Source organism: Capra hircus, chromosome 27 (assembly GCF_001704415.2).
Source record: "Capra hircus breed San Clemente chromosome 27, ASM170441v1, whole genome shotgun sequence".
In the NCBI taxonomy this organism is placed as follows: Eukaryota; Metazoa; Chordata; class Mammalia; order Artiodactyla; family Bovidae; genus Capra; species Capra hircus.
Genome location: NC_030834.1, coordinates 12,256,648 through 12,269,514, shown reverse-complemented (window position 1 = coordinate 12,269,514; position 12,867 = coordinate 12,256,648). Strand labels below are relative to the sequence as shown.

Genomic DNA, 12,867 nt, shown 5'->3' with positions numbered 1-12,867 from the left:
GCCAAAGTATTGGAGCTTCAGCTTCAACATCAGTCCTTCCAATGAATATTCAAGATTGATTTCCTTTAGGATGGACTGATTGGATCTCCTTGCAGTCCAAGGGACTCTCAAGAGTCTTTTCCAACACCACAGTTTAAAAGCATCAATTCTTTGGTGTTCAGCCTTCTTTGTTTATTAAACCTTCAGTGCTCAGCCTTAATTATTTATTAGGACCAAATATTTATTATTTGTATTTATTTTAAACAACATTTATCATTATTACTTTTTTAATGACAGCCATTCTGAAGGGGGTAAGGGGATATTTCACTGTGGTTTTGAATTTCCATGAGGATTAGCAATGTTGAGCACCCTTTCACGTGCCCGTTATCCATTTGTCTTCCTTGGTTGGAACATCAAATGACATGATTGTGCTATTTTGTGTTAATAATGATAAACAAGCCATCATTCTAATCCCAAATGAGCACTGCCCTGTCCTGCTTTTTCTACATCTATCAAATACCTGTGATACAATGAGGGCTTACTTCACTGAGCATAATATTCTTTAGGTCCATCCATGATGCTGCAAATGGCAGAATTCTGTTTTTTTTATGGCTGAGTGTTACTCCATTGTAAATATGTACCACATCTTCTTTATTTGTCTGTTGATGGATGCTTAGGTTGCTTCTATATCCTGCTTATTGTGACTAGTGTGGCTATGAACACTGGGGTGCATATATCTTTTCAGGTTAGTGTTTCCATTTTTTCTGGGTATATGCCAAGGAGTGGAGCTGCTGAGTCCTGTGGTAGCTCTGTTTTCATCGTTTTGAGGAGCATCTATACTGTGTTCTACAGTGACTGCCCCAGTTTACCCTCCCACCAGCAGCAGATAAGAGTTCCATTTCCACATCCTTGCCAACATTTATTATTTATGTTCTTTTTGATGACAGCCATTCTGACAGGTGTGAGGTAATGTTTCATTTTGGTTTTGAATTGAATTTCCCTGAGGAATAGTGTTCCTTGGAAGGAATGATGCTAAAGCTGAAACTCCAGTACTTTGGCCACCTCATGCAAAGAATTGACTCATTGGAAAAGACTCTGATGCTGGGAGGGATTGAGGGCAGGAGGAGAAGGGGACGACAGAGGATGAGATGGCTGGATGGCATCACCGACTCGAGGGACATGAGTTTGAGTGAACTCTGGGAGTTGGTGATGGACAGGGAGGCCTGGTGACAGCGACTGAACTGAACTGAACTGAGGAATAGTGATATTGACCACCTTTTCATGTGCCCAAGTATCCATTTGTATGTCTTCCTTGGAAAAATGCCTCTTCAGTCTTGTGCATATTTTTTGATTGGGTTAATTGGAGACTTTTTTGATATTGAGCTTTATGAGATATTTATATATTTTGAATATTAACCCCTTATTGCTCATGTCATTTGCAGATATTTTCTCCCTTTCAGTAGCTTTTGGTTTCATCTTGTCTATGGTTTCCTTTGCTGGCAAAAAGCTTTTACGGATTAATTAGGTTCCATTTGCTTATTTTTGTTTTAAAAGATAGACCCAAAATATTTTGCTATGATTTATATCAATGAGTGTTCTGCCCATGTTCTCTTTTAGGAGGTTTGTGGTTTCCACTCTTGTATTTAGATGTTTAATCCATTATGAGTTTATTTTTGTATATGGTGTGCAGAGATTTTATGTCATTCTTTTACATGTTGCTTTCCAGTTTTCCCAGCACCACTTATCAAAGAAATTGTCTTTTCTCCATTGTATATTCTTGCCTCCTTTGTTGTAGATTAGTTGACTGTGGGTGTGTGGGTTTATTTCTGGGCTCTATTCTGTTCCATTGTTCTGTGTGTCTGTTGTTGTGCCAGTACTAGTATATTTCGATAACTGTAGCTTTGTAGTGTAGTGCGAAGTCTGGGAGGATAGCTTCGACAATATAGGGCCTTTTGTGATTCTGTATAAATTTTAGATTCATTTGTGCTAGTTCTGTGCAAAATGTCACGGGTATTTCAGTAGGGATAACATTAAGTCTATAGGTTGCTTTGGGTAGTATGGCCATTTTAATAATATTAATTCTTCTGATCCAAGAGCACAAAATATCTTTTCACTTATTTATATCATCTTTAGTTTCCTTTCTCAGCGTTTTATAATTCTCAGAGTATAGGCTTTCGTTTCCTTGGTTAAGTTTATTCCTAGGGCATTTTATTCTTTTTGATGTAATTTTAAATGAGATTTTTTTTTTTTTTACTTTTTGGTAGTTCATTAATATTGTATAGAAAAGGATTAGATTTCTGTATATTAATCTTGTATCCTGCAAGTTTACTGAATTCATTTGTTCTAATAGCTTTTTGGTGGAGGCTTTAGGGTTTGTATATTAAAGTATAACGTATCTGTAAATAGTGACAGTTTTACTTCCTCCTTTCCAGCATGGGTGCTTTTTCTTCCTTCCTCCCTTCCCTTCCTCTGATTGTTGTGGCTTGGACTTCCAGTACTATTTATGTTCCATCAAAGAAGCAAAAGTGGACATCTTTGTCTTGTTTCTGAATTTGGAGGAAAGGCTTTCAGCTTTCCATTGTTGTGTATGATGGTAGCTGTGGGTTTGTCATAAGCAGTCTTTATTATGTTAAGGTATGTTCTCTTTATACCAACTTGGAGAATTTTTGTCAATGTATATTTAATTTTATTAAATGCTATTTCTGTATCTATTAAGATGATCATGTGATTTTTGTCCTTCCTTTTGTTGGTATGTCACACTGATTGAACTGTGAATATTGAAGCATCTTTGTGTCCTTGGGATAAACCCCACTTGATCATTGTGTATGATCTTTTATTTATTTTTTTTGGATTGTTATAATATTTTGTTGAGGAATTTTGCATCTATCTTCATCAAAGACATTGGCCTGTAGTTTTCCTATTTTGTAGTGTATTGGTGTGATTTGGGTAACAGGATAATGATGGCCTCACAGAATGCATTTGGGAGAGTTTCTTCCTCTTCAATTTTTTGGAATAATTTATAAAGGATGAGTGTTAAATCTTCTTTGTAGTTTGCTAGAATCCCCTGGGAAGCTGGTCCTGGGCTTTTGTTTCCTGGGAGTTTTGTGTTTTTTAATATGTAATTTTCACTTACTATTTTTGGCTGTGCTGGGTCTCTTGCTGTGCAGGCTTTTCTCTGGTTGCAGCATGTGGGCTTCTCATTGTGGTGGCTTCTCTTGTTGCGAAGCATGGGCTCTAGGCCGCGCGGGTTTCAGCAGTTGAGGACCCTGGGCTCTAGGGCACAAACTCAGTAGTTGTGAGGCAGAGGCTCAGTTGCTCCATGGCATGTGGGATCGTCCTGAACCAGCGGTCAAACCTGTGTCTCCTGCATTGGCAGGCAGATTCTTCACCCCTGAGCCACCAGGGAAGCCTCCTGCGAGTTTTTTATATGACAAATACAATTTCTCTACTAGTGTGTGGTTTGTTCAGATGGTCTGTTTCTTATTGATTTCAGTCTGCCAATTTTTTTTTTTTCAGTCTGCCAATTTTTATGTTTTTTTGGAAATTTGTCCGTTTTTTCTAGGCTGTCCAATTTGCTGGAATATGACTTTTGATAGTATCCTCTTATGTTTTTCTATCTCTGTGATATCAGTTGTAATTTCTCCTTTTTCATTTCTTATTTTGATTATTTTGGGTTCTCTCTCTCTTCTGGGCGAGCCTGGCTAAAGGTTATCAGTTTTTTTTATCATCTTTTCAAGAAACTAACTCTTGTTTTCATGGATATTTTCTATTGTTTTTTTAAAATTTTGTGTTTATTTACTTATGGCTGTGCTGGGTCTTCATCACTGCACCGGCTTTTCTCCAGTTGTGGCACGGGGGCTCCTCTTTGTTGCAGTGCATGGGCTGCTCATTGCGGAGCATGGGCTCAAGGGCGCACGGGCTGCAGTAGTTGCAGCACCTGGACGCAGTAGTTGCAGTTCCAGGGCTCTTAGAGCACAGGCGTAGTAGACCCGGGATTGAATCTGTGTCTCCTGCATTGGCGGGTAATTCTTCACCGCTGAGCCACCGGGAAGCCCTGTTGTATTTTTTCTTTAAGATCTGTTTTATTTCTTCTCTCTCTTTATTATTCCCTTGCTTCTGCTGACTTTGGATTGTTTTCCTTTTCTCATTCCTTAAGGTGGTAGGTTTGTTTGAGGTTTTTCTCAAGGGAGTGAAGGCCTCTCTCAGGAAGGCCGGTATCACTCTAAGCTTCTCTCTTAGATCCATTTTTTCTGCATCCCACAGATTTTTGGAGAGTCGTGTTTCCATTTTTATTTGTCTCAAGGTATTTCCTGGTTTCCTTTTTGATTTCTCTATTGACCCGTTTTTTTAGTAGCATATCATATCATATCATTTAATCTCCATGTGTGAGTTCTTTTCCTGTTTTTCTTTCTGTAATTGATTTCTAGTTTCATACTATTGTGGTTGGAAAAAATGCTTGGTATAATTTCTATCCTCTTAACATGTGATCTGTTTGGGAGAACATTTCATGTGCACTTGGGAAAAAAAGTCTGTATTCTGCTATTTTCTGACATAATGTCCTTGTGGATATCTAATATATTCAGATCATCTATAATGTGTCATTTAAGGCCATTGTTGCCTTATAGACTTCCTGTCTGGATGATCTGTCCATTGATAAAAGTGGGATGTTAAAGTCCCCTACTATTACTGTGTTATTGTCAGTTTCTCCCTTTAGGTGTGTTAGTACTTGCTTTACATGTTGAGGTGCTCCTGTCTTGGATGCATATATGTTAAACATTATGGCTTGTTCTTGTGTTGATCCCTTTATCATTATAGAATGCCCTTCTTTGTCTTCTGTTATAGCCATTGTTGTAAAGTCTGTTTTGTCTGATAGGAATATTTAGCCCAGTGACATTTAGTTATTGATATAGATATGTACTTCTTGCCATTTTATTACTTGTTTTCCAGTTGTTTTGTGGTTCTTCTCTATTCTTCTTGTTTCTTCCTTTGTGGTTTAGGGAGCTTCTCTGGTGACTCAGATGGTAAAGAATCTGCCTGCAGTACAAGAGACCTGGGTTCAGTTCCTGGATTCAGAAGATCCCCTGGAGAAGGGAATGGCAACCCACTCCAGGATTCTTGCCTGGAGAATCCCATGGACAGAGGAGCCTGGAGGGCTACAGTCCATGGGGTAGCAGAGTTGGATATGACTGAGCGACTAACACTTTGTGGTTTAATGATTTTATTTAGCCGTATGCTTGCATTTCTTTTCAGTTTTTGTGTATTTGTTGTGTTTGTTTTTATTTGTGATTACCATGGGGTTCATATATGTTTACCTATATCTCGTTTTAAACTGGTACTCATACGAGTTCAAACACATTCTGAACAGTCTACATTTCTATTCCGTTCCTCCATGCTTTGATGTCGTATTTTATATCTTCCTGTTTCATGTTTATCCCTTAACTGTTTATTGTAGTTACAGTTGCTTTCACAGGTTTTTGTCTTTTAATCTCCATACTGCTCAGTTAAGTTGTTGGTCCTCAGTCCTTACTCTGTATTTCTTCTCTATAGGTTCTTACTTCTTTTCCACTTAGAGAAAACCCACAAACATTTCTTTTAGAGTAGGTTTAGTATTGATGAAATCTTTCAGTCTTTGCCTGTCTGAGAAGTTCTTTGTCTCTCTTTCAGTTCTAAATGGTAATCTTGCTGGGCAGAGTACTCTAGGTTGCAGATCATGCCAGTCCCTTCTGGCCTGCACGGTTTCTGCAGAGAAATCAGCTGATAGTCTTATCGGTGGGGAGTCTGTGTTCTTTTTTTCTGGCTGCCTTGGTATGGGTTTCCTTCAGTTCAACTTGTTTGGGGTCCTCTGTGCTTCCTGTTCCTGGATAGCTTATTTCCTTCAGGTCTGGAGGGTTTTCAGCCGTAATCACCTCAGCTTCATTTTTGATGCCCTGCTCTCTTTTGTCTTCTGTTATGTGAATGTTGGTTGTTTAATGTTATTTCAGAGATTTCTTATACTGATTTCATTTTTAAAAATCCTGTTTTCTTTCTGCTGTTCTGATTGGATGATTTCCATTTTTCTGTCTTTCAGATCATATATGTGTTCTTCTGTATCACTTAGTCTGCTATTCATTCTTTTTAGTGTGGGGTTTTTTTTTTTTTTGGCAGCTATTGAATTCTCTTCAGATTGGGTCTTTTTAAATATTTTCTAGTTCCTTTTTAAAATTCTATGTTCATCTATTCTTTTCCCTAAATTCAATTAACATCTTTATTAACAATGTTCTGAATTCTTTACCTGGTAAATTGTTTATTTCTGTTTCATTATTTGTTTTTTCAGGGTTTTTTCCTCTTGTTTCAACTGAGAGCAGTTCCTCTGCGTTTTTATTTTGTTTAACTTTCTATGTCACTGTTGAATTTAGGTGAAACAGTTACCTCTTGTGGTCTTAAAGGGATGTTCTGATGTGGGAGCATCCTTATACACTCTGCATGTGCCCAGGGTCTCCAATGGGAGAGCTGGATTCCCTGATATCCCCTCAGCAGGGGGTGGGGCTGGAGCTGGGTATGAGGCAGACCTTTGCCCCTGCCCAATGGCTGGCACCTTGCTGGGACAGGATCTGATCCCAATTGCTGGAGGCAAGGGTCGGGCCCAGGCTGGCTCTGTTCCCTGTGCATGTGTGTTTTCCCCTCTCCCTGCGTTGGAAGCCTTGCCTCAGAGCCGGGAAGTACTGACCAAAGTGGCACCCACGTGGACCCTCTGCAGGCAGAAGGCTGAGCTGTCTGCCTGCTGGGGCTGCACTTGTTCCCCTGCTCTGCTCACACGCAGCCTCATGTGCATGTCCGCCTTGCCCCTCACAGCCCATCACCATGCCCAGCCTCCACCACTCGTCTTGTCATGGGGCCACCCTGCAGGGTCCCTGGGGCCTGTGTGGAGCCTCCGTATATATCCTGCAGGAGCTGTGGGGTAGAGGCTGCCGTCAGAGTGCTAGGCTCCTGATGCGCCACTTGAGTAAGTGCCAACCGTGACTGCTGCCCCCAAGCAGGCTCTGCCCCAGGCCCGGGTTGCCTCTGGACGCTGTGCAGTGCCGTGTCATCCTGGTGGAGGACATGGAGTGGAGGTGTGTGCCCAGGCGGGGAACCTGGCAGCCACTAGAGCATTCATCCAACCGCCCCCTCTGCCCTGCTCTCCCTGTGGGGGTGCATAAGCCAGCACGCACAGACACACACACTCACACACGCCCTCTCCACCCACTCCTTCCCACAGCCCTCCTGCTAGTCCTGCCTGCCTTCCACCCAGCCAGGGGTGGTTCATCTCCGCCAGCTAGGACCCCGGGCCTGCAGCATCCCACCTGAGACTCACTGTTCACTCCCCGGGATGGGTCTCTGCCCCAGTGTTCTCCCTCTTCCTCCAAGTCCCCTCTCGGGCACACATGCTGACCTGATCGCTTTTCTTCCTGTCCAAGCCAATTACATGTGAATCTCTTTCACAGCCTTTGGGTGTACAGGAGTTTTTGTGCCAGTTTCCAACAAGAATTATTCCATATATAGATGTATTTTTGATCTGTTTGTTGGCAAGGAGTAAGCTCCATGTCTTCTTACTCTGCCACCTTGATTGATCCCCCTTGCCATCCATGCATCATCTTTGGTGAATTGTCTGTTAAAATCTTTTACCCGTTTAAAAAATTGGATTATTTTATTATTAAGTTTCAAGATTTTCCTATACTTTATTTACAAGTCCTTTTCAGATACTTTTTTTCTCTCAGGATGTGGTTTTTTCATTTGTCCAACAAGTATGTTTTGAAAAGCAAAAATGTCTTTTGATGAAGTCCAGTTTCTTGATGTTTGTGCTTTTGTGACATAAGTAAGAAATCTTTGCCAAGTTAAAGTGAAAGTTGCTCAGTCGTGTCCGACTCTTTGCGACCCCATGGACTGTAGCCATGGAATTCGCCAGGCCGGAATAGTGGAGTGGGTAGCCTTTCACTTCTGCAGGGGATTGTCCCAACCCAGGGATCGAACCCAGGTCTCCAACATTGCAGGTGGATTCTTTACCTTCTGAGCCACCAGGGAAGCCCAAAATACTGGAATGGGTAGCCTATCCTTTCTTCAGGGGGATCTTCCTAACCCAGGAATCAAACCGGGGTCTCCTGCATTGCAGGTGGATTCTGTACCAACTGAGCTATCAGGGAAGCCCACATCCAACATCAAATCTTCTTTCTTTTAGTTTTAGAAGTAATGTCATTTTAGCTTTTACATTTAGGTCTGTGATCCATTTTGGTTAATTTTTAAATATGGTGTGAGGAAAGGATTGAGGTTCATTGTTTTACCTGTGGCTTTCGTGTTATTCTAGCAACATTTGTTGAAAAGTTTCTTCAGATGGAGAAACTGTTGAATTGCCTTGGCTCTGTTTTGTTCTATTGATCTGTTTGTCAGTCTTTACATCAATAAAACCCTGTCCTGATAACTGTAGCTTTATATTGTCTTGAAATTAGGTATTTGTAAGCTCTTCATCTTTGTTGTGCCTATTAGTAGTTACTTTAGGTATTGTAGGTCCTTTGTATTTCCATATGTCGTTTAGAATGAACTTGTTAATTTCAACCAAAAAGCTTTTTAGGGATTTTGATTGTGATTGCATTTTATCTGTGGATCAATTTGGGGGGAGGAGAACTGATACCTTAATAAATGCTGAGTTTTCTGACCCACAAACGTGGTATCTCTCAGTGTATTGTGGTTTTAGTTTCTGTCAGAAATGTTTTGTGACTTTCAGTGTATGTATCATGCCCGCTGTAATTATTGCCCTGTTACAAGGTTGATCATCTTGACATACACTCAAGGACCATTTTAATTTTCTTTTTGGGAAGTTATCTATACTCTATTCTCTTTCATATTGAATTGCTTTTTTAATTGATAAAATCTGTGATATGAGTTGTAAATAACTTTTCCCCAGTTTGTCTTTAACATTGTGTACATTGGTTTTTTGCCAGGTATAAACTTTGATTTTTATATAGTCAAATTTATTTTTTCTTTTTTGGCTTCTGGAATTTGTGTCATGCTTAGATTTTTCTCCAGAGAATTCCTTACCACAGTTTATTCTGATATTTTAGGGTTTCATTTTTACATGTAAATCCTTGATTCTCTTCAAATTTATCCTTGTAAGAAGATGTGAATTGATTCAAATCATTTTCCAGATGGCTCTCCATCTGGAAAACACTATTAATAGATTTGATATTATTCTGTGGGTTTTTAAGTCTTCTGAATTTTCTGTTCTTTTCTATTGACTCATTTGTTTATGCACCAGGATCATACCATTTTAATATCTGGTTTAGCTAATCTCCACTCATTGGGATAGGAGGAATTTCTTAACCTGCAGTCCCTTGTAGGGGACAGAAAGTCTACCAGTCTAGTGAAATTCTACTTACAATTTTGGGTATATAGTATATGTGTATGATGTCTTTTCTGGGGAGAAATCCATAGGTTCATTAGATTCCCAAATAGGTCCATGACTCAAACAATGTCAAACCCCAGATCTAGAAAAGTGTTTGAGCCATATACCTGTAAGGCAATCCATGAATGTTATTTTTATAGTCATATTTCTTTATGAACGAGATGTAAGTAATTGCTTGTATACACACTGAATAATATCTAGAAGATACATAAGAAATTGATAACATCAGTTGTCAGAAGTTGGGAACTAGTGGTTTAGAAACAGTGGGAAGGAGATTTCATTATTACATCCTTTTGTATCTTTGATCTTTGTCCACATGATTGTATTGGCTTTTCTTTTAAAAAGATGACTCAACATTTAAAAAATTAAGGTGATGAATTGGATGACTCTCCCATGTTGTCCCAAGAATGAGTTCTGTGAAGGGAGGGCTTGGTCATTTACTACTGGCTTTTTTATATTACAGAACGCAACGCTAGACTTCTTTGTTAGAAGGTAACCTAACAAACACCTTCTAAGCCACTGTCAGATACACCATTTCTGAGCCAGATTTTTTTTAAAACAGTAAAAAAAAACGAACTTGTAAGGTGGTTGTGTAGATTGTTAGATAGTATATGTAAAACACCTGGTACAAATGTTAGTTTCTTTTTACAACATAATCTTTTCTTTCTCCAGGGAGTCTGAAGATACAGTATTGCTGGTCCTCAAAGAAATCTACCAAACCCAGGGTATCTTCCTTGATCAGCCCTTACAGTAAAAATGAACCACCTAAGGCTGCTTAATGTAAGTTTTTAAATGTCCTGTATGTAGCATTATTCCTACATATTAACATGTGGCGCCTGAAAAGCTGCTTGGAAATGTACTTTTTGTTTCTTGTCACCGAGCTCTAGGTTATTACTCATTTTTAGAGGGACTCTGGTTAAAATTCATGGGAAAAAAGCACTGGAGGCCATTTAGAGAAAGGTTAGTGTGTGTTTTGCTAGCAACTTGGTCCAATAACACTTGTCATTTTTAGGATCTAAACTCAGAATCTTCATGGTTCTGACCATCTAAAAGTTACCATGACAACATTTACAGCTTTAAGTACATACAGTCCATTCTGGGATTTACATTGTTGTTGTTCAGTCGCTAAGTTGCGTCCAACTCTTTGCGACTCGATGTTCTGCAGGACACCAGCCTCCTCTGTCCTCTGCTGTCTCCTGGCGTTTGCTCAAATTCATGTCCATTGAGTCGGTGATGCCATCTAACCAGCTCATCCTCTGCTGTCTTCTTCTCCTTTTGCTTTCAGTCTTTGCCAGCATCAAAGTATTGGAGCTTCAGCATCAGCTTTTCCAGTGAATATTCAGGGCTGGTGTTCTTTAGGATGGACTGGTTTTAGCTCCTTGCAGTTACAACAGTTTCAGCTTTAAATATAGACAGTCCAGCCTGGGATTTACATTACTCAGCCTTGTATATATGTATTAATAGTTAGAAAGCTTGTGTGTCAGACTGGCATTCTCTCTGGTTGCCTTCAGCGTGATGACCTCTCTTCCACTTTCTCCCCTAGATGGACAGTGAGGGATCCTTCCCCAGAAAAGCCGCCTCTTTGTTCCCGCGTTTTCTTCTCAGCTGTGTCGTTCCCTGCATGTTGCCTGCCACTTACTCACCACTGGGGTCTCTGGAAGATAATCTTCCTCTCTGGAAGCAAGTGGAAAAGCAAAGGGAAGACCCTGTTACTTTTCACCACTGGCTTCACAGCAACATTCGCATTCTTTCTCCATGGCCGCGGCAGTCTCTGGTGGTGTTTATATTACCACGCTCTATGCTTATCACCTGAGATGGCATAAAGCCTGCCTTGAGTTTGTTTTGGGTTGGGTGTAAATTTTTCTAGGTTATTGTTTATCTTTAGAGAATATTCTAATCTGGTAGTGCGCTCCTGAGACTCAGAAGCCATTCTGGGTCTGCTTTCGGTCATGGGTGTTCTCTGTGTTGGAAGGCTAGATCTAAGTGGAGGAGGGAGACTGGTGGGCAGTCAGATCCTTTCCAACCAACTTTTGTTTTCTACATGTACTGTATGAAGAAAGACTAAAATTACAAATACTGTTTACTTTCTATAGTTGACTGAGAAGATTTATTGCTAGGACTCAGAGAGGCTGTTCATTGTTTTTGCAGCTATTTGAGCTGCTCTGAGAGTCTAAAGTGGACAGCTTAGTTTCCATCAGGTACATCTTTATAAACATATTACATATCCTAGACCTGTCCTTTTGTATGTATCATACTTCAAACTGGGAGACTCTAGATGAAGTCCAACCTAGTTATTTTTTAGTTCTTAAGTTTAGGGTAAAGTTATAAACGCTGACAAACCTGCAGTTACACAGCTTTGACTGCTTATGAAGTGATGAATAAAACCTTTTAGTGGTGTGTTCATGGTGGAACAACACGTGAAAGCCATCTGCCACATCTGCTTGTGTGAAGGGAGTGTTGAAGACTGTGCTCTTTAAAAAAGACACTGTCGCCTGAGTCCCCACAGTGCAGGGAGCAACTGGACAGGCCCCAGCACAGGCAGTGCTAGGGGAGGGGTGGTTCCACCCAGGGGGAGATGTTCCTCATTCCGCAAGAGAAACCTGGCTCTGTGGGGCTAGGAACAGCTGCTGCAGAGTCAGTGTCAGAGTGTGCAGGTGAGATGGGTGAATGTAGACCCCCGGCGTTTAACATTCACACACGCCATCTCTGTGACAGCAGAGAGAATGTTACCATCACGCTAGAGGTAAGGCTGGGGTACTGGTGAGAGCCTGGCCTCTCCATGTCCATCTGCTTACAGACTAATGCTGACCAAGCCACTAAGACGGTTCAGCTCTATGAAATGCTTTTATTTACTACATAAACTCCGAGACGGAAGTAAGGGTTACTGAGAATTAAGTAGCATTCAATGTAAAGTGGAAGCTTTCATCAAGTTGTTGTCTTCAAATTTACATTTACTCTTCCTATTAACAGAGTAAGTAAATTGTAAGAGTAAGCCAAAGGACAAGCAAGAGTAAGTCCCTGTAACCAAAGATGAACAGCATCACCCCAGATTGTTAGATAAACCACTGTTTGTACTAAGAAGTGTTTCCTTCCTGGTGGTGAAGGGCAGGTGACTGGAAAAGAGCTTTATATCCTGTGTACCCCCCTGTGTTGGTATCATGGATGCACTTACACAGGGTACTAAGCTTGACTTAAATTCCTTATTCAGTTGTATATTTTTTGCACTACTTCAGTTGTATCATGTGCAATCTCTTGACCAAGCCTATTTTTAAACTCTGGTAGAGTATCATTTTATACATACTCCAGCTGCAGAATTGATATTGCTTATCTCAGCAAGAGAGATTGTTTGCATGGAAAGATTAATAGCACTGATTAGCTTTCTAATATTTTGCACTTTTTGAAATGTTTGTTTTTTATGTGATTATATTTAAAACTTTAGTAAATAATGAAATAAAACCAATTTGACCAGTTGC

General features: G+C 40.2%; 1 protein-coding gene across 2 annotated transcripts in view; it reads left to right on the top strand.

The window, feature by feature from the left end:
* The window catches only part of DDHD2 (DDHD domain containing 2), a 26,851-nt gene extending 13,984 nt beyond the window's left edge, over nt 1-12,867 (top strand). For both annotated transcript variants that reach the window (XM_018041794.1, XM_018041793.1), the window contains 2 exons: nt 10,067-10,174; nt 10,938-12,867. In XM_018041794.1, coding sequence (XP_017897283.1) covers nt 10,067-10,148 — 82 coding nt within the window. In that variant the 3' untranslated portion in view covers nt 10,149-10,174; nt 10,938-12,867. The remainder of the gene's footprint in view (nt 1-10,066; nt 10,175-10,937) is intronic.